Source organism: Lithobates pipiens, unplaced genomic scaffold (assembly GCF_037356315.1).
Source record: "Lithobates pipiens isolate NorthernLeopardFrog02 unplaced genomic scaffold, aLitPip1_a1.2 Scaffold_37, whole genome shotgun sequence".
Lineage (NCBI taxonomy): Eukaryota > Metazoa > Chordata > Amphibia > Anura > Ranidae > Lithobates > Lithobates pipiens.
In genome coordinates this window covers 20,060,945-20,088,577 of record NW_027507825.1, presented here as the reverse complement: position 1 = coordinate 20,088,577, position 27,633 = coordinate 20,060,945, and the positions used below count along the sequence as shown (strand labels likewise).

The 27,633-nt window shown below is 45.6% G+C and overlaps 1 protein-coding gene across 1 annotated transcript in view; it reads right to left on the bottom strand.

Annotated features, from left to right (window-relative positions):
• Window positions 1–4,316: 4,316 nt before the first annotated feature.
• Window positions 4,317–27,633, bottom strand: part of LOC143956590 (prostaglandin D2 receptor-like) — a 46,158-nt gene continuing 22,841 nt past the window's right edge. The window contains exon 2 of the mRNA XM_077466801.1: window positions 4,317–9,857. Within this exon, the coding sequence (XP_077322927.1) occupies window positions 9,642–9,857 (216 nt within the window). The 3' untranslated portion in view covers window positions 4,317–9,641. The remainder of the gene's footprint in view (window positions 9,858–27,633) is intronic.

Below are 27,633 nucleotides of genomic sequence, written 5' to 3'. Positions count from 1 at the left end.
GTTAAAACAATCTACCGAGCAGCCCAGAACTAGTTTGTGAGTCAGTCTATTCCACATTTTCACAGCTCTTACTGCAAAGAAGCCTTTCTGTTTTTCTTCTAGATGTAAATAATGACCCTTTGTTCTCTGTAATGAACTGAAAGTGAGTAACTTGTAGCCCTCCTTTGGCATGGTTATGAGAATAAACCTCCCCAAATAGGACATTGCAGTAAGAGCAAATGAAAATAAAAGAAAAATTCAGTTCTTCTGACTGCTTGAATTTTTGGATAAGAACCATGCGTTGTAATCGTGATGTATTTCGCGCAATCGAATCATGGCCAGGATAATCGTAATCGAATCATGAGACCAGTGAAGATGCGCATCCCTATTGTGCAAGGTGACTGGTCTTGTATCCGCCCCTTCCTGTAGTTCTCTGCAGGTAACCTGTAGTGGGTGGAGCCTGATGGATCCCACCCACAGTTCCACTCTCTGTACAGGCCAAGTACAGCACAATGATGATGACACTGCTACTTTTGCAAGGTAATTTGATTTCCAAAGGCATTTCATTGCAGCAAAGTAAAGTGGATTTGTGAACCTTGAGGAATACATTTAAATTACCCTTTTCTTTTTGTGCACGGCATTCAGCTTTAAGCTTGGCATTAGCCATCTGGTCTAGACTGGTATATCTGATCTCTATTATCTCAATGATTTCACATGCATCAATAGAATAATCGCTGAGCGGCAGGGCCGCAGTAAGGTAAACATTTTCATACCTTGTCACATTACTCTCCGGGTGTGATTGTGTTTGCAAAGGGCTACAACTATTTCTAGCTCAGATGTTCCAAGAATTATAGTTCTCCTGGAGTAACTTAATGTCCAGATGTTAGAGGCTGTTATAGGTTTTATGACGTATCAACATGTAGAAAGAACAAATAACATTTATAGATAGCAGAGATATGGTTCTGGCCCAGAGAAGTAGTATTTGTAAAGGAAATTGGCTTCTTGTCCAGCCTCATGAAAAGATACAACAGGCAGATTTTTTTTTTAGGCTTCTTGCGAGTATGGAAGGGGTAGGTGAAAGTGCTTCAGCTTGAAGAAAGGGTTAAGGTGCCTACAGACCTATAGAACCACCCAACTGGGCCATGTAGCATCAAATTGTTATATATTTGTAGGCCTCAAAGAGGAAGTAAACCCTGGTGAGTTTACTTCCTCTTTCATTCCCTGCAAAGGCAAAGCATAATGGACTACTATGCATCGCATCGCATAGTAGTCCATTATGTTTCACTTACCTGACACAGGAGCCAGCGAAGTCACCGCTGTCCCCTGTAGTCCGGCGCATCCATCTTCTCAGTGGGTCTCGTAGCTCCGCCACTGTCATTCGGCGAAGCTGCGATGGCGTCACTCCCGCACATGCGCATGGGAGCCGAGATGCACGGCATTGCGAGGCATCTTCGTCATCGACGATGCCACGCTCAGTGCGCCTGCGCGCCGCTGTCTACGGCGCATGCGCCCTAGACAGCAGTGCCCGTCTTTGGGCAAATATCTCCTAAACCGTATAGGTTTGGAAGATATTTCTTGGACCTACAGGTAAGCCTTAATCTAGGCTTACCTGTAGGTCAAAGTGGTTTGTAAGGGTTTACAACCACTTTAACTGACCATGAACAATGCTTGTCTAAGCTTTCTTGGAAACTTCTGGTTTCCCCAAGAGTCCATTGGAAGTGGAATCTTAACCCTTTGTGCAGTGAACCTGGAAGCGCTCAGCTCTGAGCACTTTTTGGTTCAGCTATAAACCCTCATTCCTGATTCAAAGCTGTCAGATCCCAACTAGCTATGGGTGAGTGAATAGCGCATCAGGAACTCTATATCTATTATTAGCTCAGACTAAGCCCTTGTACACACAGTCAGAAATTCTGACCACAAAATCCGTCGGATTTTGTCCGAAACTGGTGTTGCATACACGCGGTCGGACAAAGTTGTCGGAAAATCCGATTGTTCGGAACGTGATGACGTTCTTTACGATGGGACTACGTTCAGGCTAGTAGCCAATAGCTTTGGTCTCATAATTTGATCGGAGCATGTATGGCACTTTGTCTGATCATATGTAGAGAATTGCGATCGGACAAAGTCCGATCGGATCATGTTGTCGGGAAAATTTTATATCCAGCTCTCCAACTTTGTTGGTCGGACATTCCGACGGAAAAAGTCTGATGGAGCCCACACGCGGTCGGATTATCCGACAACGCGGTCCGATCGGACATTTTCCGTCGGAATTTCCGACCGTGTGTACAAGGGCTAAGGGCTGAAAGACCTGTAGCCTCCATTAATTTAATCTTGATATACACGGCCTCATATGCAACACATAATATTAAGAGGATGTTATACTATAGAAAACTGTCAAAAGCTGCAGACATGCAACAGTAGTTGGTCAGAGACTACGAGCCTGCAACAAGAAATGATCAGAGACTGCAAAAATGCTATAGGAGTACTTGGAGACTGTAGACATGCTTTAGGGGACCGTAATAGACTGGAGACATGTTGCGTAAGGCTTCATGTACACGGGACGACGTTCAACCTCCCCTGAAAGATTTAACTTGACAGCTAGAAACCGGCATCTAAAAACGGCCGTTGAGCAACGTTTACATGCCACGTTTAGCCGCGTTTGCATCTAGAAGCATTTGAAAAAAAAAAAAAAAATATATATATATATATATATATATATATATATATATATATATATATATATAATTTTTTTCAAAATAGCCAAAAATGAAAAACACCTGTAAATGAAAAGCTGCTAAATGTGAGTTGCCTTGTTTAGCCGTGTTTGGCGTTTGAAATGCCTCTAAACACATCTTCTGAACGCATTTTTTTTGGGTTCCAAAAAAAAAGCCTTTAAACACAACTGCCTAGAAATGATTATAAACAAACCAGCGTACATGTACTGATAAGATAACATAGAGGAGAGCTCAGGAGCAGTTGAAAAAAAATGCCCAACTGCTCCTAAACGTCCGTTTACCAGCAGCAGTGTATATGAGGCCTACGACTGCTAGAGATCACTGTACTCCCTACAGCCCAGCTAAAAAAAAATACTTGTACCACAGCAAGATCTATTAATAATATAATATAATAATATATAATAACATATACCGTATTTATCGGTGTTTAACACGCACTTTTTTTCCCCTTAAAATCAGGGGAAAATCGTGGGTGTGTGTTATACACCGATCCGCCGCGATTCCCTTGCGATTTTTGGGCTCTGGGCGGCTTTAAGCTACCTTCGGCCCTTATCGCGGCTTTCGGCCGCCTTCGGCCCTTCTCTGCGGTTTTCGAGAGCGGCCGAAAGCCTCCGAGTACGGCCGAGGCGGCTGGAAACCGCCGAGAAGCCGCGAGAGCGGCCAAAAACCGCCGAGAAGCGGCAAGAGCGGCCGAAAGCCTCTGAGGCGGCCGAAAGCCGCCGAGAAGCGGCGAGAGCGGCCTGAAGCCTCCGAGAAGTGGCGAGAGAGGCCTGAAGCCTCCGAGTGCGGCCGAGGTGGCCGAAAGCCGCCGGGAACTTCCGGGCGCCGCTGAGATATGAAGGACATCTCAGCGGCGCCATTTTTAAAAACAAAAGCTGAGGGGATAACGATGCACAAGGCTGCAATGACGGACAAACTGCATGATGGACAGACTGCATGATGGACAAACTGCAAACTGCATGATGGACAAACTGCATGACGGACAGGCTGCAATGACAAGGCTGCAATGATGGACAGGCTGCATGACAAGGCTGCAAATGACACTGACAAGGCTGCGTTGATGGGCATTTAAATGTAAGTTTTTTTTTTCCTTAAATTTCCCTCCTAAAAGTTTTTTTCCTTAAAATTCCCTACTAAAGTTGGGGTGCGTGTTATAAGCGCCGATAAATACGGTAATGTGTTGCTGTGATATAAGTATTTTTTATATTATTGTAGCACTGCCCCCTCGGGGGTTGCTTGGTAATGCATGTTCTTCTGTGCAGCCATGACCCTGTAAACTCTCCAGTCCCTCTGACACTCTAGGTTTAGACATGTTGTGTATACCTGATGGGTTTTACTTCCTCTTCTTTTCCCCCTGCAAAAGTAGGGTTTGAAGTAAGTTTACTGTGTATCTGTGACGAAAAAAAAAAAAAAAATTGCAAACTATTTTTATATCCTGCTCTCTTTGCCAAGTAATCAGCAGTGTAATATGAGGAGGATCGGCTTTGCTTTGTGCCCAGACAGATGATTATATTAGATAACTGTTTCCCAAGCAGATTTGGTATTACACTGTAAGGTTTTCCTGACTACAGAGAGACTTGGTGGGAAGAATATTTATTTATTTAGGTATTTGCGATACTGTGTGTGAAACATTCGTGTGTTGGCGACAAAATCCTTCTTGTACGTCTATAATGTCACATCAGTAGGTATTACTTTATACTGTTACTGTAACATTTATTTGAAAACAATTGATTTCGATTTTTATTTTTTTATTTATTTATCTTGATAATCAATTCATAACATTTTATAAGATTATTCCAAAGTGTATCAAGTATCATTTTTTTTTGCCACATTTTTAACAAAACACACATGTCTGTGGTTGTACCCCTCTAGTTTGCAAGTATTATTTAAAATGGATATTTTGGTAACTTTACAAGTGAGGCTGCATTCACACTATAGTGTTTCATTAACACCTACAAAAAATAAATAAAAGTCACGCTTACTGTGCCATTAATTGTTAATGGGTACCCCAAACATGGCAATGAGACGTGCGTTTTTTTTTTTTTCTTGTGAAAAATGTGTTGTTAAAATAAAATAAAAATGTACAAGTTCCGAGCTCAAGAAAAGGTGTGCGACTTTGTCGCATTTGTTGCACATAGGGCAACAAATTGAAATGAATAGGTAGAATCACCGGCTCTATTGTGCTGGTGACCATTGCCGCAGGGACATAAAGTGAGGGGGAAAATCTAAAATTTTACAAATGTCACCAGAACAATGGCTAAGGGAAAATCTTCCAATGTGGATACAAAGAGAAACCGAAAATTTTCCGTCCCCAATTGGCCCCACCCCTGACTCCACCCCCTTTTCCCTGCCCATGTGACAGAAGGCACCACTATATAGGTAGCATTTGACTCTGCTTCCTATAGCGCTAGCTCCAGTGCTACGCTGTGCCTCTAATTAAACTACTGGTCGGGTGAAGCAGCTGCCTAGGACTGAGTTGGTTACATGCTGCATCCTGCAGAGCATGCAGACATGGAGGGAAACCAGTGACCGGGCGCCCCTAGGCAGCTGCCTAGTTTGCCTAGTGGTAGCACCAGCCCTGCACTGTGGCATACCGCCCAACTTTTTGAGATGGGAATGAGGGACACTTATTAGCAAAAGTATGTAAGCATAGGACACGCCCCCTGTCACGCCCCCTTAAGGCTGAATTCAAACTTATGCATTTTTAGTGCTTTTTGCATTTTGCAGATTTGCACTACAGTCCATGTAACATGGTTTGCTATGGAATATGTTATTTAGTGTAAATCGGCAAAATGCACAAAAAATGCATAGGTGTGAATCCAGCCTTAAGGAGAATCCTACAAAAAAAAATGAGATAAAGTGTTTTTCTTTTTTTTCCACTGCTATTCCTTCATACTGGAGTTTAAAATTTACAAATGTAGAAATTGGATGAAAGGCTTGGCACTGGTAAACACTTTTTGAAAAATAAAAAGTGCATTTTATATACAACTATATCAGCCTTTCTCAACCTTTTCAACACAGAGGAACCCTTGAAATAGTTCTCCGGTCTCGGGGGAACCCCTGCTAAAAATGAGAAATCTACAACTCATGATACATTAGTGTGATGGTCAGTGGGAAGAATGGTCCTTACACTTGTGGTCACTGGGAAGAAGGAATTACCTCCTTACAGATAGCTAAAAAGATCAATGGTGTCGATGAGAACTTATCCTAGAGGCAGAAATTGCCCAATGCTGAAGGAACCCCTACAACCTCTGGAGGAACCCTAGGGTTCCACGGAACCCTTGGTTGAGAATCACTGAACTATATAGATCAGACTAAAATGAGGGACAAATGAGGAGGGAAGAGGGACAGTGTCCAAAATCAGGGACAGTCCCTCGAAATCCGGGACATTTGGAAGCTATGACTGTGGTACCATAAGGTACCTGCTCTTACCTTTCTTGCACCCCCCCCCCCCCCACCATCCAGCAAGCCCCCTAAAAAGCTATAAAAGTGCTGATGTTCCAAATGCAAATATCTGTGTAAAGCTGGGCAATTCCCAAGCCGACCAGATGACAGTACTGGCCTGGGAATCGGCCACTTAGGTGATGAATTACGGGAGTCCGTACAAGTGGTCCTATAACTCAGAAGTACAGGCTTTTCAAAATGCTGGACCGGTGTTCTGCCTAATAGAGTCCGGCCATCAATATGTGTCCGCTCCGTACTGCGCATGCGCAGTAAGGAGCAGACGAAGCTTCGGAAAAAGTCCGAAGCTGAACGGCTCCTGCGCCGTGAGTGGAGGTGGTAGCCCCACCATCCAAGCGGACATAGGGTTGAGAATTTTAGAGGGCCCCTCGCGGGCGAGCTTCGCTCGCCACGCTTCGGGCTCGGCCTCGCTGCGCTCGGCTCTTTTTTATTCTAACTCTATGTCCACTTGGATAGTGGGGATAGAACCTGGACTCACGGCGCAGGCGCCGTTCATCCTCTGCAATTTTCGGAATCTCTGTTCCTGTGTACTGCGCATGCGCAGTACGCAGGGGACAGCATCTGATGGAGGACCCTATTTGACAAGACACCGGCAGATCAGAGCATTGTGAGAGAGCGGAAAAGATAAGAAGGGGGGGGGGGGGGGCAGCGGCTTTCTATACAAGTCCATTAGAACAGACTTGCACAGAGATAAGCAGAGCAGTAAAGCACAGTCACCCTGCTGCTAGTACCAAGCAAGGAACTAAGCATGTGCAAAAAACATAAATAAATATATACAGAATGTGCAGCGTCCTTCCTTGCTTACCCTCGAACAAAACAACATTCCTGATATGTTTAGACACATTGCTATGACTTGCTTTAAAGTGTACCCAAAGCCATTATATTGGTTTAGTCTGGAGAAAGTATGGAAAGGATTAGAACCCCAGTCAGGTTTTTACTGCTGCTAGAGGATTCACACTAGTAGCCCCAATGACTGTTGTTGGTGTGCACTGGAAAGATATAGTTGATCCTGGTGCACTGGGTGGAGGGCAGAAGCTTCTGGCCCTGTTGTTAAGAACCACTGCAATAAAGCATGGATCACGCAATTGCCCTTGTGGTCTCTGTTCTGCTAGAGAAGAATTATTCATTTTTTTTAATTTATTTTTTACTTTAGTTCCCTATGGTACAAAGTACATGTAGTAACATCTCCTATTTTTCTAGGTGCTCTGTAACACTTGTAGAGTTGGGTGAACAATTCGGCCAAACACCCAAATTTCCAGCCCCCCCTCCTGCCCCAAAGGAGGGGCGCTCGCTCACCCCCCCCCCCCCTTTCCTGACCTGCCGGTCTGGTATGGATTTTGAGGGGACCCCACGTCTTTTTTTTTTTTTTTTTTGTGGAATGGGGTTCCTCTTAAAACCACATGCCAGACTTGAAGGGCCTGGTATGGACGGGGGGAGGGGCATGCCATTTTATTCTTAATTATTTTTCAGTAGCCGGGTGCCGGCAGTTTAACCGCGAGTCATTTTAATTTGATTTTACTTTTTTCTTTAGAAATGTAATTTTTGCTGCAGCATCTTATATATGCCACAGATGCACCACTTTACAGACAGTCTAAGGGGATTTCCGCCCCCCCCCCCGCACTATTTTTTATTTAACCACTTCAGCCCCGGCCTATAGTCATATGACGCCCACAGATGGGATCTCCCATCCTGGGTGGGCGTCATATGACGTCCTCTGATTCCCGGCCACCTAGAGGGTGCACGCGCGCACACCCGCGGCATCGTTCAGGACCCGGTGCGTGTGCCCGGCGGCCGCGATGTCCGCTGGGCACCCGCGATTGCCCGGGAACACAGCAGGACCGTGGATCTGTGTATGTAAACACACAGATCCACGTCCTGTCAGGTGAGAGGAGACAGATCGTGTGTTCCCAGTATAGAGGAACACTGATCGGTCTCCTCCCCTTGTGAGTCCCCTCCCCCCACAGTTAGAATCACTCCCATAGGGAACATATTAACCCGTGCAGCGCCCCCTGGTGTTAAGCCCTTCCCTGCCAGTCACATTTACACAGTAATCAGTGCAATTTTATAGCACGTTCGCTGTGTAAATGTGAATGGTGTCAAAAGTGTCCGATATGTCCGCTGTAATGTCACAGTCACGAAAAAAACGCAGATTGCCGCCATTACTAGTAAAAAAAAAAAGCCATAAATCTATCCCCTATATTGTAGATGCTATAACTTTTGTGCAAACCAATCAATAATTGCTAATTGCAATTTTTTTTTTTTTTTTTTACCAAAAATATGTAGAAGAATACGTATCGGCCTAAACTGATGAAAAAAATAGTTTTTTTTTAAAAAATCGGATATATATTATAGCAAAAAGCAAAAAATATTGTGTTTTTTTTTGTTTTGTTTTTCAAAATTGTCGCTCTTTTTTTGTTTATAGCGCAAAAAATAAAAAACCGCAGAGGTGATCAAATACCACTAAAACAAACCTCTATTTGTGGGGGGAAAAAAGGACGTTAATTTTGTTTGGGTGCAATGTCGCACGACCGCGCAATTGTCAGTTAAAGCGACGCAGTACCAAATCGCAAAAAAAGTGCTCTGGTAAGGACGGGGGATAAAATCCTCTGGGGCTGAAGTGGTTAAAGGAATTTTTCTTTTTTTTTTTTTTCTGTTTGTTGCACTTTAAGCATCATTAAAATCAATGCTCTTGAAAAAAGCAATTGCTTTTTAAAAAAAAATGTTTTGCGTTGATACATGTCCCCCAGTGTACTACCCCGGACCCCCCATACCCTTTTTTTATGGCCAATTACTTGCCTATAAGCCTGCAAAATAGGGACTTTTAATTTTTCCTGTTTGGCTCCCATAGACTTCAATGGGGCTCGCGGTCCGGGTTAGGACTTTTTTTCCCTGTTCGGGAGTTCTGCTGCGAACTGGGCGGGGGGGAGGGTGTTCGGCCCATCTTGGCCCATCTCTAAACACTAGTTGTGATGTGGAACAGGATGCCTCCCCCTTGACTGCCCAACACTGCATCTAGCAAAGAGACAAGAGACAATGCCGAGGGAGGTGTGGCTGTCCCATCTTGCCTCCCTCTGCATACCTCTTGCCTGTGCCGGGGAGCCAGATGTAGACGCTGGCTATTAAAGCAGCCAGGTCCATGCTAGCTGTGGCGGCAGGCCATGTGCGTAGGAAGATGGTACAAAGTACTACATGGGGTTTGTCCCATCAATAACTGAATAATGTAAGAAAAAGAAAGGGGGATTGGTGTTCAGATTGGCCCTTTTCAGCAGAAATTACATAAAGAGAAATCATTTCTCCAGCCCAGCAAGACTGTGGACGCAGCTTGACGTTTACATTGAAGTGTATATCTACTTTAAATAGTCAGACATGAAAGAGGCGTGAATGTAGATTCACTGGCTGATGTCCTCGGCAATACATCCACAAGTTCAGTAAGGAGCTGACTGCGCCGGTGTGAAGTGCTTTCCATCAGAGGCTTACGCTCTGCCGCAGAAAATGCGTTCTCCCACTGGTCTTGGTGTGCAGCTTGTTGCAAAGAACGCTGAGGTGGTGGTAAAAATTCGAAGTTCGGCAGATAATAAAAACCCACGGATCCACCACAGAATTCATAGAGAGCAGCCTCAGAACGATGAGATCGTAATATTCATTGTGCTGGTCAGTAAATAGTCCAACGTAGACACGTACCTGTGTGTGGGGGGTAAAAAAGAAATGGCGTAAGTGAAAGACCTAAGACAAACAAGAGGTTGATATGCTAAAGGCAAATATACTGTGCGCTCAGGGCCAGATTAAGAACATCATGGGCCTGGCGCTGAGGATTTTGGTGGGGCCTTTTATAAACAATAAATAAAAATGCAAACAATTTTTTGTTATAACAAATTAAATTAAAGAGAGAGAGGGAGGATGAGAGAGAGAAAGGGGATGAAAGAGGTGTGAGGGGTAAGGGAGGGAGGATGAGAGAGAAAGGGGGGGGGGTGAGAGAGGATGCAGAAGGAAGACCGGGTGAAGATGGAAGTGCTCGGGCCCTGCCGGATTAATCACAGCACAGCACTGGATGGCTCAGTCTGACAGGTAAGTGTACCCTAATGTGCTAATATGCTGGGCATAACCTACCCCAGGGCCTCTAAAAAGTAGTAATGTTACAAAAGTTTACTACAGCTTTAATATCACAGGAGCCTCTCATGGGGCCCCCTACTGACCCAGTGGCCCTTGGGCAGTGCCTAAGTGCATAGTTGTCAACATTTCAAAAATATTTTCAGGGACGCTTTTTTTTACAAGTGGTATATTTAGAGTAGCTGATAACCCCTATGTTCCTCTATACATCACAATAGTAATTACTATAGTAATTACTATATAGTATTACTATAGTAATGTTCGAGTCGAACTCATGTTCAACTCGAACATTGCCTGTTCGGCGAACAGTGAACAATTTGGGCTGTTCGCGGCAAATTCGAAAAGCCGGAACACCCTATACCAGTCTATGGGAGAAATCTAAAGTGCTAATTTTAAAGGCTAATATGCAAGTTACTGGCCTAAAAAGTGTTTGGGGACCCGGGTCCTGCCCCAGGGGACATGGATAAATGCAAAAAAAAGTTTTAAAAACAGCCGTTTTTTCAGGAGCAGTGATTTTAATAATGATTAAAGTGAAACAATAAAAGTGTAATATTCCTTTAAATTTCATACCTGGGGGGTATCTATAGTATGCCTGTTGATAAAAAAATAAAAAAAATCAATGCCTTGATAAAAAAATAAAAGCATGGGGGTTCCCCTAAATTCAATTACCAGGCCCTTCAGGTCTGGTATGGATATTAAGGGGAACCCCGCATCAAATTAAAAAAAAAATTTGCCGTGGGGGTCCCCCTAAAAATCCACACCAGACCCTTTATCCGAGCACGCAACCTGGCATGCCGCAGGAAAAGAGGGGGGGATGAGAGAGCCCCCCCGCTCCTGAACCGTACCAGGCCACATACCCTCAACATAGGGAGGATGCTTTGGGGGTCTGTGACCCCTCAAAGCACCTTGTTCCCATGTTGATGTGGAGAAGGGCCTCATCCCCACAACCCTGGCCGGTGGTTGTGGGGGTCTGCAGGCGGGGGGCTTATCAGAATCTGGAAGCCCCCTTTAACAAGGGGACCCCCAGATCCCGGTCCCCCCCTGTTTGAAATGGTAAGGGGGTACAAAAGTACCCCTACCATTTCACAAAGAAAGTGTAAAAATGGTTAAATAAAACAAACACACTCTTGCTATCCAGCGACGGACGATCATCTCTCCGGGATCCAGCGATGGCTGATCTGATCCAGCGACGGGGGATTTTCAGTCCAGCGCTGTCCATACATCCGTCTTCTGTCTCCACTGCGGAGACACTGCGGGGATCCCAGCGCCGACGTTTCTTATATTAGGAGGGCGGGGCCACCCGTCACCTGACCCTGCCCCCTCTGACGCTGATGAGGGAAGCCATGGGGTTCCCCAGTGACGTATGGCTGACCCCGCCCCCTCTGATGTAACGCACGCGCCGGAGCAGCGAGACCCGGAAGTCGCTCCAGGATACATGGCAGCGGCGAAGAGGAAGACGGAGGACCGCTTCGGGGACTTCGTTCTCAGGTAAGTTATTCATAATGAGCTAGTATGCTATACATACTAGCTCATTATGCCCTTGCCTTACAGGGTGTGCTTTTTTTTATTTTGCCTTTACTTCCTCTTTAACCACTAGGGATCCGCGCTATAGCCAAATGACGGCTACAGCGCGGACCTCCTTTGCCGGGACGACATCTATTGACGTTGTCCCGTGCACGGGCGGCCTGCGCACCCTGTGATCGGCGAGTCTATGAGACTAACCTGATCACGGATCCGAGCAAGGGGTCGATCCCGACCCCTTACCACGTGATCAGCTGTCAGCCAATGACAGCTGATCATGTGATACAATGGAGCCGGCAATCGCCTATTATTCCAGCGCGAGGAGAAAAAAAAAAGAGCCGATCACTGGCGGCTGTGATCGGGACATCGGTCCCGATCAAGGCCAGCCCTGCCAGTGCCCACCTGCCCCCTGCCAGTGCCACTTCATTAATAAATAAGTGCCCCCCGTCAGTGCCACCCAGCAGTGCCCATAGTGCCACCCAGCAGTGCCCACAGTGCCACCCATCAGTGCCCACAGTGCCACCCATCAGTGCCCACAATCTGCCTCAACGGTGCTGCACCCCAGTGCCACATATCCGTGCCCATCAGTGTCATCTACCAGTGCCCATCGGTGCCACCTATCAGTGCCCATCAGTCCCATCTATTAGTGGTACCTAACAGTGCCCCTTAGTGCAACCCATCCGTGCCATCTTATCTGTGCCCATCTTTGCCCATCAGTGCCGCCTTATCTGTGCCCATCAGTACTGCCTTATCTGTGCCTATCAGTGCCACCTTATCTGTGCCTATTAGTGCTGCCTTAACTATGCCTATCAGTGCCCACCAGTGCAGCCTATCAGTGCCCACCAGTGCAGCCTATCAGTGCCCACCAGTTCAGCTATCAGTGCCCACCAGTGCAGCCTATCCGTGCCGCCTCATCAGCGCATTTCAATGAAGGAGAAAAATGACCTGTTTGCAAAATTTTATAACAAACTATTAAACATGATTTTTTATTTTTTTTGCATCTTTTTTTGTTTGTTTAGCAAAAAATAAAACTCCGAGCTGTAATTAAATACCACCAAAAGAAAGCTCTATTTGTGGGGAAAAAATGATAAAAATTTCATTTGGGTACAGTGTTGTATGCCCGCGTAATTGTCATTCAAAGTGCATCAGCGCTGAAAGCTGAAAATTGGTCCAGTAAGCAAGTGGTTAAAGCATGGGTTCACATTTGGGAGGATGTTATATGTTCCACCCGTTTTTTGGGGTAGAGCATGTAACATGTTCCCAGTGCTGCAGCCACCGCCTGAAGTTTAATGTGTGACTGAACTACAAGCCCAACATCCTTTTTCGGCTGTAGAGCGCCGTGCTAGTTCTACGATTCTTCCTGCCACATTGTATCTGCTTGCCCGTACGGGACGCATGGGCACACGATCTGCTGATCGTTGGTGCAATGTTTTAAATGCTCAAAAAATAAAAATAAATAATATTAATAATATTAATGAATGCACATTTTCTCACCTGCAAGAAATTTTACATTTATTTATTTTTTTCTAAAAAGTGAACTTATCCTTGAAGCTTGCAGTTTAAAGCTGATTTGAACTGCATTCTGTGTCCTTTCTATGCCCTCTAGTGGTTGTTTAGTAGATTTATTTTTCTTGGCTTGTTTTTTCTCGGACATGAAGCTATGTAACGCCGCCTTACAATAGAAAGTATTCACGTGTCTCATTTCATCACATATCTCAAAAATAAATCATTCCTCATTTCAGGATCGTGAGTGAAGCATGTTCTCCCCATTATTAAACTGGATGTCAATGTATTTTTCATTCCTGTGGTTCCATGAATCCAGAACCACAAATGCGACTGTAGCAGATAGAGCTTAATATTATAAAATCCATTTATTCCAAACTTTATACAGATATTTCAGGCTTGTTGACCATCATCAGTGTAGTGTATGGGAAACTAAGTGAAGCATGCATTGCACTGCTTGCTTACTTTTTTTTTTTTGTTCAAACTATATTTGAAGTGTCACATAGTGACACTTTCTTCATGTCACTGCACAGCGGCATGGTGCATTGCACTGTTGTGCGGTGACCTGTGGCTCCATCCAGTGGGCTGCGGAAAAATGCAGACATGCTGCATTTTTCTGCACTACACTACACATCACAGCACACCAGTGTTATCATGTGAACAGGGCACATAGAGTACAGTTGTTTTCTGTGTGCCCTAGGGTTGACCTGCATTTATCCAGTGCAGAAAAATGCAGGCCCCTGCATATAGTGTGAACAAGCCCTTAAGGTACTTCTGGCACTCATATTGTCAAATATTTTCACAATTCCTGATGAGACATGCTTGAAAGTCATATAGACTTTTGATTGACATAAACCACACCTCCCAACTTTTTGAGATGGGAATGAGGGACAACTATCAGCAAATGTATGCAGGCATCGGACATGCCCCTTGCCACGCCCCCTTAACCCTTTCCCGCCTAAGCCTATTTATGACATTTGGTGTTTACAAGTTAAAATCCATATTTTTTGCTAGAAAATTACTTGGAACCCCCAAACATTATATATATATATATATATATATATATCATTTTTTTTATTTTTTTTATTTTAGCATAGACTCTAGAGAATAAAACGGCAATTGTTGCAATATTTTATGTCACACGGTATTTGTGCAGCGGTGTTTTAAACCCAAGTTTTTGGGAAAGGGGACACTTTCACGAATTTTAAAAAAACGAAACAGTAAAATTAGCTCAATTTTTTTGCATAATGTGAAAGATGATGTTACGCAGAGTAAATATATACCAAACATGTTGCGCTTTATAATTGCACGCACTCGTGGAATGACGACAAACTACGGTACCTAAAAATCTCAATAGGCGACGCTTTAAAAAAAATAATTCCGGTTACCAGGTTAGAGTTACAGAGGAGGTCTAGTGCTAGAATTACTGCTCTCGCTCTGACAATCGCGGTGATACCTCACATGTGTGATTTGAACACCGTTTACATACGTGGGCGACTTCCGTATGCGGTTTCTTTGCTGCGCGAGCTTGCGGGGATGGGGGCACTTTAAAAATTTTTTTTCTTATTTATTTTAAAATTAATAAATAGTTTTTATATTTTTTTTTTTAATTTTGATCACTTTTACTGCTGTCACAAGGAATGTAAACATCTCTTGTGACAGTAATAGGGGGTGACAGGTACTCTTTATTTAGGGATCGGGGGGTCTAAAGTTTTCGGCGATTCTGAATACTGTATATATTTTTAAATCCGGCGCCATTGGCAGCCGAGTAAACGGGAAGTGACGTCATGACGTCACTTCCGTGTTTACAATTAGGAGACTGGAATGAAGCCGCTTACGGTCCAGTCCATTCCAGTCCCTCCCTAGCCGCCAGAGGCATCAGATGTTTGATTGGGGCTCCTGATTGAACGTAAGCCCCGGTAAGAACGGCGGGAGGCGGCGGGGGTGACGTCCCCTCCCGCTCCTCCGGCATAACAGCTGAGCAGCTTTTAGCCGCATCAGTTGTTATGGCTGGAAAGCCGATCGCCCGCTCTGAAAATCGGTACCGGGATGATGCCTGCAGGTGCGGGCATCATCCCGATATAACCCCCCGGAAGCCGAGAACGCACATCTGCGTACAGAAAAACAAGATTGGTTAAACCCACAAACGCTTTTTTTTACCACTACTATTCCTTTATATCGGCTTTTGGAATTTACAAATGCAGTCATTTAGAAATCAGATGAAAGGTTTAGCGCTGGAAAACACTTTTTGATAGATAAAAAGTGCATTTTATATACATCTATATAGATCAGACCAAAATTAGGGACAAATGAGGGATAGAGGGACAGTCCCTCAAAATCAGGGACAGTTGGGAGCTATGCATAAAGTGACCTGCTCCCACCCGGGCGCCTTGCACAGCCGCATCTTGTGTCACCCTGCTAGACGCATGTGCGCTTCTCCATCCGTCTGCTGTCTTGGAGGCGGCTTCTCTGCCGTCTTCCTGGTATGGCAGCTGTGGTTTGGGCGTTCTCGCCCCCTTCCCAAGTGACGCTGGGCGGTGGGATTATTTAGGGTTACATGATGTGTCATGGCCATTGACAGCTGCATAGTTTCCTCTGTCTTTTTCTGGGCATTATGAATAGGTAATTATATGGTGGACATCTCTCTTTCTGTGTCCTTCTATGGTGGTTTGACCTCAGGGTGGTTGCACGTTCTTTCACTGGTTTTTAAAGAGGAAGTAAACTCTGATGAGTGTTACTTCTTCTTTGTTAGGTAAAGCATAATGGACTACTATGCATCGCATCGCATCGTAGCCCATTATGTGTCACTTACCTGACACAGGAGCCAGCGATGTCTCCGCTGTCCCCTGCAGCACGGAGCGTCCATCTTCTTCTGGGTGTCGCTGCTCCGGCCACTCACAGCGCTGGAGCAGCTATGACGTCACTCCCGCGCATGCGCACGGGAGCCGCCACTAACGGCATATCGCCGTTGGCAACGGCATGCTGCTAACGGCGATAGTGCGCCTGCACGCCGCTGTCTACGGTGCCTGTCTTTTACTAAATATCTCCTAAACCGTGTAGGTTTAGGAGATATTTCTTGGACCTACAGGTAAGCCTTAATCTAGGCTTACCTGTAGGTCAAAGTGTGTTGTAAGGGTTTACAACCGATTTAAGGAACAGGTTACTTTTGTTTGGCACTTTCCTATCTTGTGCACTTCATTATTCTCTATAGTACTTGCAATAGATGGTACCTGGTACTTTGGGGGACAGGGATTTTTGTACATGTAATGCATGTTCTTATCTTTTTCATAATGGCAATTCTTATTTTTCTCTTTACTATTTTTATTTTTTTATTTTGATATTTGTTTTCATTCCCATTTTTTTTTTCTGTGGATCCTTGCAGATACATTATAAAAGGCTCTCCTTTGCCGATCAATTCACATATAGGCAGGGGCGGACTGACCATTCGGGCTCTCGGGCACTGCCCGAGGGCCCCATGCCACTAAGGGGCCCCATCAGGGTTGACAGCCTCAATAATACCAGGGACAGTATGTAAAAATCTTTTTTTTTTTTTTTTTAAATCCCAAGATTATAGCTGCCCCGCCTCTCCAGTACCTTTTCAGTTTGTGTGTATGTGTATTCTGTGTGCATACTGTGTGTGTATATTGTGTGTCTGTGTATGTGTGTGTGTGTGTATACTGTGTGGCCCCATAATCTATTGCCTGGGGGCCCCATAATGTCTTATTGCCTGGGAGCCCCATAATGTCTTATTGCCTGGGAGCCCCATAATCTCCTATTGCCCGAGGGCCCCATAATCTCCTATTGCCCGGGGGCCCCATGAGTTGTCAGTCCGCCCCCGCATATAGGTTACCATCCCTTAGGCCCCTTTCACACACACTGGGGCGGTGTGGGTGTCGGCGGTAAAGCGCTGCTATTTTTTAGCGGCTGTCTGCGGCCACTAGTGGGGCGGTTTTAACCCCCGCTAGTGGTCGAAAAAGGGTTAAAACCGCCCGCAAAGCGCCGTTGCAGCGGCGCTTTTCCAGCGGTATAGCCTCGCTGTCCGATTGATTTCAATGGGTAGGAGCGGTATAGGAACGGTGAATACACCGCTCCTTTCACCGCTCCAAAGGTGCGGCTAGCAGGACTTTTTTCACCGTCCTGCTTGCGCACCGCTCCAGTGTGAAAGCCCCTCGGGCTTTCGCACTGGAGTGAAAGGGGTCGGGTTTTTCAGGCGCTACACAGGCGCTATTCTTAGCGCTGTAGCGCCTTAAAAACCGCCCCAGGGTGAAAGGGGCCTTACCGTCACTTCCATTTGGCCTCTATATTAATCTTTGGTGCGTCATCCATTTGGCAGTCTGCCACACCCACGGCTCCCAGGCAAGACGGCCTTATTGGTGCTCATTCAGGCACCTGTCCCTTTTCCTGTAATATTATAAATCATACATTTTTGCTGGTTAGCAAGCTCTGTATAAACATATGTGTTTGAGCTAATATATCGTCATTGTCCCTTTTCTCTGGGCACTTTTGTTCTTAGATCATTTGCTTTAATGACATGGTTTCTCTACAGATGCTGCTTATCAGCTTGAAACTCGCTTATCTCCTGAAGAAGTCAACTTTGTTTCACGAAACGCGTTGAGAGAAGGAACCAGTATCTGCTCCACATCATACATTTTTCTCTGTCCTTTTTAACCACCTGCAGACCACTCTATAGTAGTTTTACTGATACAGGGCTGCGTTTCTGCGCAGGATCATGTGTTTATATATATGTGATCCTGCACTTCTGTCTGCAGTCGGTGCGCCGCTTCTGATTTGATTCTTCACAGCAGAAGCCCATCTTGCAATGTCCTCCAACACCCACTGATCGTTGGTAAACGACACAGAATGGGGATCTGCCTATGTAACCAAGGCAGATCGCTGTTCTGACGGGGGGGAAGGGATGGATTCTGGGATTCTGTGTTCCTGCAATGCAGGGACTAAAATCCATCTCTTCCCCTAGTAAAAGCAGCACACATACCCTGTTTTCCTGAAAATAAGACCTAGCGTGATTGTCGGTGATGGCTGCAATTATAAGCCAAACCCCCCCAAATAAGCCCTAGTTAAAGTCCTTGCAGGTCTTATTTTCAGGGGGACCAGGGTAGGGGTTGTATTGCAGCCATCACCGACAATCACGCTAGGTCTTATTTTCTGGGAAACAGTGTAGTAAACACAAATAGAAAGGAAGGAATGGCGCAAAGATGGCTACAGACACTACGTTTGGGAATAATGACAATAAATTAATGAACGCTTATTTACAAAAAATGCTATATACAGGATATAATATAATCTATAATAAAACAGATCAACCTAAAAGAACAGAGTCCCGATGTAAAAACAAAAAGTCCATATGTAAAGATAAAACAATGGCACTGATGGCAGCTCCCTTGAGAGTGAAGCAGACTCTAAAAGGCAAGGTAAGAAACAAAAAGAGGCGCCTACTAAGTCAGCAGCTACAAATACCGCAGCTGCTGACTTTTAAGATATGGACTCTCACCCGTCCAGCGCGCCCGCGATGTCGGCACCCGAAGCCGATTTGTCGCTCAGCTCTGGGGTGCTGCCGCCGTCATCTCTGGTATGGGAATCAGGAAGTGAAGCCTTGCGGCTTCACTTTCCCGTTTCCCTACTGCGCATGCGCGAGTCGCGCTGCACAAAAAGGACGGTCTCTGCTGTCTCTGGGATCCGTGTGTTTCCCAGCAGACAGCGGGGGCCCCCGCAGGAAGTCGGGTAAATACCCGCAGATTCTGTGGATATCTATGCCCGGAAGTGGGTGCAGATACCTGTATTATACACCCCCCTCCCCCCTGAAAGGTGCCAATTGTGGCACCGGAGGGGGGGAGGGTTCCGATGAGTGGAAGTTCCACTTTAGGGTGAAACTCCGCTTTAAATGTTTTCTATTGTCTGCTTTTTAGTGTTTTCATATGGAATGTGAATAATAAAGATGTTCAAACTTTTTATATACAGTACATATTGTAACCCTTGTTACTTTTTCTGGGCATGTCCAATGGGCACTTGCTTTTAGACAGAAGTGTTACTTTCGTCGACTAAAACATTTTAGTCGACTAAATAAATATTATTTTAGTCGACTAAAATACAACTAAAACTGAAACAACTGAGATGACTAAAATACGACTAAAACTAAAGTGGCATTTTAGCCAAAAGACTAATGCCCCGTGCACACGGTTGTAATTTCCATCTGAAAATGTTCGATCGGATCGGATCGGACAACTTTGTCCGGCCGTGTGTATGCAACAGTTTTGGACAAGATCCGTCGTACAAAATCCGACAGATTTGGTTGTCGGAATCTCCGACCGTGTGTACAAGGGCTAAAACTTTGTCGGTCGGATATTCAGACGGAAACGGTCCGATGGAGCCCACACACGGTCGAATTATCCGACAACACGGTCCAATCGGACATTTTTCGTCGGGAATGTCCGACCGTGTGTACAAGGGCATAGAAATTTTTTCCAGCTGTTCTGCTGGCCAATGATATATAAATGGGCGATTTTTGGCTCTACTGCTAAATACAGTGTACATCTAACCTGAATGGATCTCTACACGGTTACAAAAACAAGGAAAAAAAAACATTAGTTGGTTCTCAGTAATTGGTTGGTTTATCTCGCGCCGATTTTATTTTTTTCAGAATAGCAAATATCAACAAAGCTCTTCCCCAGAATCCACCTAATCTGGCTGCCTCGTCACCCCGCTGGTTAATTATGTTAACAAATGCCTCGGTTTATCTCATAGAGGAAATAACATTTTACACCGCAAAACGTTATTCAGCGCTGGAAATTAATTATTTACCTTGAAATGATTGTGCGCCGATAAAATCGTGCCAGCAATCATTCTCCAATCATGTTTTGTTTACTGTCTGCTGATTAAAAATTAAATATGATCACTGCAATGAAGCTGCTATGTAAACTTTTATTAGCGTACATGCCCCAGGGGTAGGGGGTTGCTTCATTTCATTACTGTATTTATCACATTATGTTGAAGGGAAACTTTGGAAAAGGGGGGGGGGGGGGGGTCTTTTTAAGCCCTTATAACAAACGTTGTACATGTATGAAACCTTTTTATTTGTAAGCTTTGTTCTGTCATTATCTCATATATATTATATTTGTTTTTATCCCATTGTTTCCTGGGCCATGGTCTGTGTGCCTGCAAAGGGTAATCCCTAGCCATTGTTTCTATACTGTGCAGTTGACATGGTTCAGACATGTAGCGCTGGTATTTTCAATACAGACGCTATTATTTTTGGAAATTTAAAGAGGGAGTCCACTGGAAAAAAATATATATATTAAAAGCCAGCAGCTATAAATACTAAATGGACACTCGCCTGTCCCGGGGTCCAGCGATGTCGGCAGCCGAGGCCTATCGATCGCTCGGTTCTCGGCTTCTGCCGCCATTCTCGGTGAGGGAATCAGGAAGTGAAGCGTTGCGGCTGCACTTCCCGGTTCCCTACTGCGCATGCGCGAGTCGTGCAGCGCAATGGGAATGGTCCACGCTGTCTCTGGGACCCGTGTGTGTCCCAGCAGACAGTGCGGCGGGACAGGAAGAAGCATAGACTTCCGTGGGAGTCTATGCCCGGAAGTGGGTGCAAATACCTGTCTTAGCCCTTGTAATCCGACTTTGTGTGGTATGCATCGGACTGATTCCGTCGGACCCAATTTTCCAACTTGTTGGAAATATTTCCCGACCAACTGGGCCGATCGGACATACTCCGATCATGTGTAGAGAATTTTGATCGGACAAAGTGCCACGCATGCTCAGATCAAATTCCTACATCAAAGCTATTGGCTACTAGCCTGAATGTAGTCCCATCGTAACGAAATTACGTCATCACGTTCTGAAAGATCGGATTTTTCGACAACTTTGTCCGACCGTGTATATGCAACAGTTTCAGATAAGATCCGACGGACAAAATCTCGAAATCTCCGACCGTGTGTACAGGGCTTAGACAGGTATCTGCACCCCCCCCCTCCCTCCTGAAAGGTGCCAACTGTGACACCGGAGGGGGGGGGGGGGAGGGTTCAGATGAGCGGAAGTTCCACTTTAGGTTGGAATGCCGCTTTAAGTTTGTCTGAAGCTGCAGTTTGGCTCAGACTAATTAGATGTGAACGGAGCCTGATGCCGCGTACACACGGCCGGAATTTCCGATGGAAAAAGTCCCATGGGAGCTTTTCATCTGATTTTCCGACTGTGTGTATGCCCATTGGTCTTTTTCTGTCGGCATTTCCGACGGTCTTTAGATTGAGAGCCTGTTCTTAATTTTTCCGACGGAAAACCTTTCTATCGGATTATTTGATCCTGTGTATGCAATTTCCGAAACGCAAAATTCCGATGCATGCTCGGAAAAACAATTTGACGCATGCTCGGAAGCATTAAACTTCCCTTTTATAGTGCCGTCGAACATGTTGTATGTCGCAGTGTTATTGACTATCGCAATTTGGGTAGACCGTATGTAGGCAAGACAGTTTGAATGAAATTCCGTCAGAATTCCGACGGGAAAACCATCAGAGCTTTTTCCGACGACAATTCCAATCGTGTGTACGCGGCATAACTCAACGATTTTAGTTTGCTAAAACACTGTGTATTATTACTGAATAATTCCAGGTAGGCCATTTTTTTACATAGGTGCATTGGTCCAGCTTGAAACCAGCTTGTAACCAGGACTGTCCTAATGCATGGGCACCCCTGGGCACTGCACAGGGGCCCCATAATAGTCTTGCACTACATAATACTTAATAGAAAAATAATATTGTGCTTGTGAAAGATTATTCAGTGTCAAGAAAAGCAGCACCACAAATGTGGGATATTACCACAAAAAAACCTAGAAACAAACTAAAGGTGTGTTGGTCTACAGCAGGGGTGCCCAACCTTTTGAAGAGCGAGGGCCACCTAAGCGACTTGGTAAGCGGCTGCGGGCCGCAATGAGCGGAGCCGGTGCACGACAGCCCACTCCCAGTCCATTTACATCTGCTACTCTTTAGCGCTGAATGGAGGGTCCAATTGGGTCGGACAGACCGTGTGAAAGGGGCCTATGGCCCATATATACACTGTGATTTTACGATTAATAACTGTATTCTATTCCATCACAGAGCAGGAGGTCGCGGGCCACATCAAAGGGCTCCGCGGGCCACATGTGGCCGCTGGGCCACTGGTTGGGCACCCCTGGTCTACAGTGTATGATATTAAAAAATACTGAAAAAAGTCCAAATGATTAGTCCAAAAAAAAGTATCCATCTCTCAGATGGACCATAATGGTCAAAGGGCAAACTCGGTGATTCAATCATGGATAAGATGGATCCAATCCCTTCACCAAGTGAACGCGCCACCAACACAATAAGTTGTACTAGTTACCGGAGAGCCTGGACCCTTTTAGAGGTCATCAGTAGGGGATGTATAAAGGAACCACGTCGGGATCACTTCCAGAGTATCCAGAGGACTCCACCCAAACAATGATCCAATACCAGATCCAAATAAAACATAAAACGCTAGAGAGTGTAAAACCTCTTAAAGCGGAGGTCCACCCTAAAGTGGACCTTCCGCTCATCGGAACCCCCCCCCCCCCTCCGGCGCCACAATTGGCACCTTTCAGGGGGGAGGGGGGTGCAGGTACCTGTACAGTACAGGTATCTGCACCCACTCCCGGGATAGCTCTCTGCGGAAAGGGGCGTAGATTACGCCCCTTTCCGAAAGTCCCCCCGCTGCCTGCTGGGAAACGCACGGATCCCAGAGGCAGCGGGTCCATCCTTATTGCGCAGCGCGACTCGCGCATGCACAGTAGGGAACCGGGAAATGAAGCCGAAAGGCTCCACTTCCTGATTCCCATACCCAAGATGGCGGCGGCAGCACCCGAGAGACGATCAAGAGATCGGCTTTGGGTGCCGACATCGCGGGCGCGCTGGACAGGTAAGTGTCACTATTTTAAAAGTCAGCAGCTGCAGTATTTGTAGCTGCTGGCTTTTAAAAAAAAAAAAAAAAGCGGAGTCCAGGCAGACTCCCGCTTTAAGGGTTGCATTTAATATAAAGTATTACACTTACACGTATCCATAGTAAAAACAGCGTGGTAAAAAGTCAGCTGCCATTGAACATCCAACGTAAAAAAAAAGCTTGATAGTAGTAACAAACTTTTCAGCCCATTTTTTTATATCATACACTGTAGCGCAACATACTTTTTATTACCACATCATACTTGTCCTGGATTTGCTGGGACAGTCACACTTATTACTAAGCTGTCCGGGGATGACCACATCCCAGAACCTGTACTGTACTCTCCCGATCCCAGTACTGTGCCTCTCCCGATCCCAGTACTGTGCCCTTGTGTTGATTAGTCTTTCATGTATGACAGGTTTTCTTATTGCTCAACCCCTTCCCGTCCACGCTATAGCCGAATGAAAGCTACAGCGCAGCCCTAGATTACTGGGAGGGCGTCAATAGACGTCCTCACCTTTGCTTGCTCCCTAAGCGCCCAACCCCCTGCCCCCCCCACGTGCATCGGGAAAAATTTGTGATGGCCGCATCTTTTCAACACAGCCAATCACAGATTGTGGTAAATGGCCAATCACAGCGGCCATTTACCACGCAATCGGCGTGTCCAATGAGAAATGATCTGAACTGTAAACATATTGAGATCATCTCTCATTGACAGCTCTCCCTCCTCACACAGAGACCGCTTGTGAGGAGGGAGAGTGACCTGTGCTGCAGCGTGAGCGAATTACTTTATTACACCAGCGAATACAGTGCCCAAACAGTGCCCAATCAAGAGCCAAACATTGTCACAGTGCCCTTCAGGGTCGGTGTCCATCTGTGCCATTAATCATCAGTGCCAATCATTGCACACCTGTGCCATCAATCAGTGCACACCTGTGCCATCAATCAGTCATCAGTGCCCATCCATGCTGCCTCATCCGTGCACATCTGTGCCATCAATCAGTGCACATCTGTGCCACCTCATCAGTGCCCATATGTGCCTTCAATCAGTGCCTATCTGTGTTATCAGTGCACACCTGTGCCATCAATCAGTCATCAGTGCAAATCCGTGCTGCCTCATCCGTGCACATCTGTGCCATCAATCATTGCACATCTGTGCCACCTCATCAGTGCCCACATGAGCCATCAATCAGTGCCCATCTGTGCCACAGCTTTCTGGTCCCCTCCTCCATTCATAGAAGTCCTACTATTGGTTCCCACATTGAACTGAGCTGTATGCGGACAGGCAGATGAATGAAAGGTCTGCCAAAAGTAATGAGAGATTTCATTTTTCAGAACGCAGCGTTACTTGTGATCATCTTGAAGCTAGGAAAGATAAAATGTACTCATTGCTAATCTTATTATATGTACTTAATGTCTGTTCATCTAAGGCTCTAGTGCCAAATCTGCAGCTCGGGGGCTGCATGGGGCTCTTTGTCACTTAATGTGCGTCCCTCTGAGCCTCTACAGAAAGTAGTCTGGTGCTAATGCAAGACAGTGATAAAAAGATATTCTTTAGACTGGCTTTAGTATTTAAATTATAACTTTATACAGTGCTACCCCCTTAAGAGCCGTTGAATATTGGGTCTTTTGTCTCACACAGCACCCACAGCCAGGCAACAGAAATTTTCCACATTCTACAAATGGCTTAAGAAACAGTCAAGGGTACATGTGTCAAACAAAAGGCCCATGGTCCAAATCCGGCCCCCCAGGCCATTTCATGTGGCCCTCGCACCCAGGGGGAAGGGTGGAAGTGAGATGTAAACAACCTGTGAAATAGAGCTGATGCTTGCACACTGTGCAAAGCAAACCCATAAACCCTGCACTCTGTGTGTAGCGCACTCCTCAACCCTACACTCTGTACAAAGCGCACCCACACTGTGCATAGCAAACCCCTAAACTCTGCACTCTGTGCACAGCGCACTCATGAACTCTGCACACAGCGCACTCATGATCTCTGCACACAGCGCACTCTTGAACTCTGCACACAGCGCACTCTTGAACTCTGCACACAGCGCACTCTTGAACTCTGCACACAGCGCACTCTTGAACTCTGCACACAGCGCACTCTTGAACTCTGCACACAGCGCACTCTTGAACTCTGCACACAGCGCACTCTTGAACTCTGCACACAGCGCACTCTTGAACTCTGCACACAACGCACTCTTGAACTCTGCACACAACGCACTCATGAATTCTGCACTCTGCACACAGCGCACTCTTGAACTCTGCACACAACGCACTCTTGAACTCTGCACACAACGCACTCATGAATTCTGCACTCTGTACACAACGCACTCATGAATTCTGCACTCGGTACACAACGCACTCATGAATTCTGCACTCTGTACACAGCGCACTAATGAATTCTGCATTCTGAACGTAGCGCATCCCTGAATTCTGCGCTTAACTCACTCCTGGTATTTATTGCCCCTTGAAGATCCTCCCAATGTGCAATTTGGCCACAACCATCGTTGAGTGCGGTTCAGAGGTTGAGTTTCTGCACCTATACTCTGAGAGAAAAAGTATTCACCCCCTTTGCCATTGTTCGTGTTTTGTTGCCCCACAACCTGGAATTAACTTGGATTGTTTGAGGATTTGCATCATTTCATTTACAGAACATTCCCACAACTTTGAAGATGTTTTTTTTTTTTTTTTCATTGTGAAGCAAGCAACAGATAGGTCAAAATAATGGAAAAAGTCAATGTGCATAACTATTCACCCCCCTAAAGTCAACACTTTGTAGAGTCACCTTTTGTGGCTCTCACAGCTCCAAGTTGCTTTAGATAAGTCTCAATGAGCTTGCCACATCTTACCACTGGGATTTTTGCCAATTCTTCCTTGCAAAACTACTCCAGCTCCTTCAAGTTGGATGGTTTGCTCTTGTGAAAAGCAATCTTTAAGTCTGACCACAGATTTTCTATTGGATTGAGATCTGAGCTTTGACTAGGCCATCCCAACACATTTGCATGTTTCCCCTTAAACCACTCCAGTGTTGCTTTAGCAGTGTGTTTTGGGTCATTGTCCTGCTGGAAGGTGAACCTCCGTCCTATCATCAAATCACACACAGAGTGCTACAGGTTTTGCTGAAGAATATCCCTGTATTTAGCACCATCCATCTTTCCCTCAACTCTGACCAGTTTCCCAATCCCGACTGCTGAAAAACATCCCCATAGCATGATGCTGCCACCACCATGTTTCACGGTGGGGCTAGTGTTCTTTGGTTGATTTGATGTGTTTGGTTTGTGCCAGACAGCGTTTTCTTTGATGGCCAAAAAGTTAAATTTTAGTCTCATCAGACCAGAGCACCTTCCTCCATACATCAGACCAGATCACCTTCCTCCATACATCAGACCAGAGCACCTTCCTCCATACATCAGAGCAGATCACCTTCCTCCATACATCAGAGCAGAGCACCTTCCTCCATACATCAGACCAATGCACCTTCCTCCATACATCAGACCAGAGCACCTTCCTCCATACATCAGACCAGAGCACCTTCCTCCATACATCAGACCAGATCACCTTCCTCCATATATCAGACCAGAGCACCTTCCTCCATACATCAGACCAGATCACCTTCCTCCATACATCAGACCAGATCACCTTCCTCCATACATCAGACCAGATCACCTTCCTCCATACATCAGACCAGATCACCTTCCTCCATACACCAGACCAGAGCACCTTCCTCCATACATCAGACCAGAGCACCTTCCTCCATACATCAGACCAGATCACCTTCCTCCATACATCAGACCAGACCACCTTCCTCCATACATCAGACCAGAGCACCTTCCTCCATACATCAGAGCAGATCACCTTCCTCCATACATTTCTGGAGTCTCCCACATGCCTTTTCACAAACTCAATGTGCCATTTTGTTTTTTGCTGAAAGTAATGGCTTTCTTCTGGCCACTCTGCCATAAAGCCCAACTCTGTGGAGCGTACGGCTTATTGTCATCCTATGTACAGATACTCCAGTCTCTGCTGTGAAACTCTGCAGCTCCTCCAGGGTTACCTTAGGTCTCTGTGCTCCTCTCTGATTAAGACCCTCCTTGCCCAGTCCATGAGTTTTGGTGTGCGGCCGTCTCTTGGCAGGTTTGCTGTTGTGCCATGTTCTTTCCATTTGGTTATGATAGATTTGATGGTGCTCCTAGGGATCATCAAAGATTTGGATATTTTTTTATAACCTGACCCTGACTTGTACTTCTCAACAACATTGTCCCTTCCTTGTTTGGAGAGTTCCTTGGTCTTCATGGCAGTGTTTGATTAGTGGTGCCTCTTGCTTAGATGTTGCCGCCTCTGGGGCCTTTCAAAAAGTTGTGTATATGTAATGAGA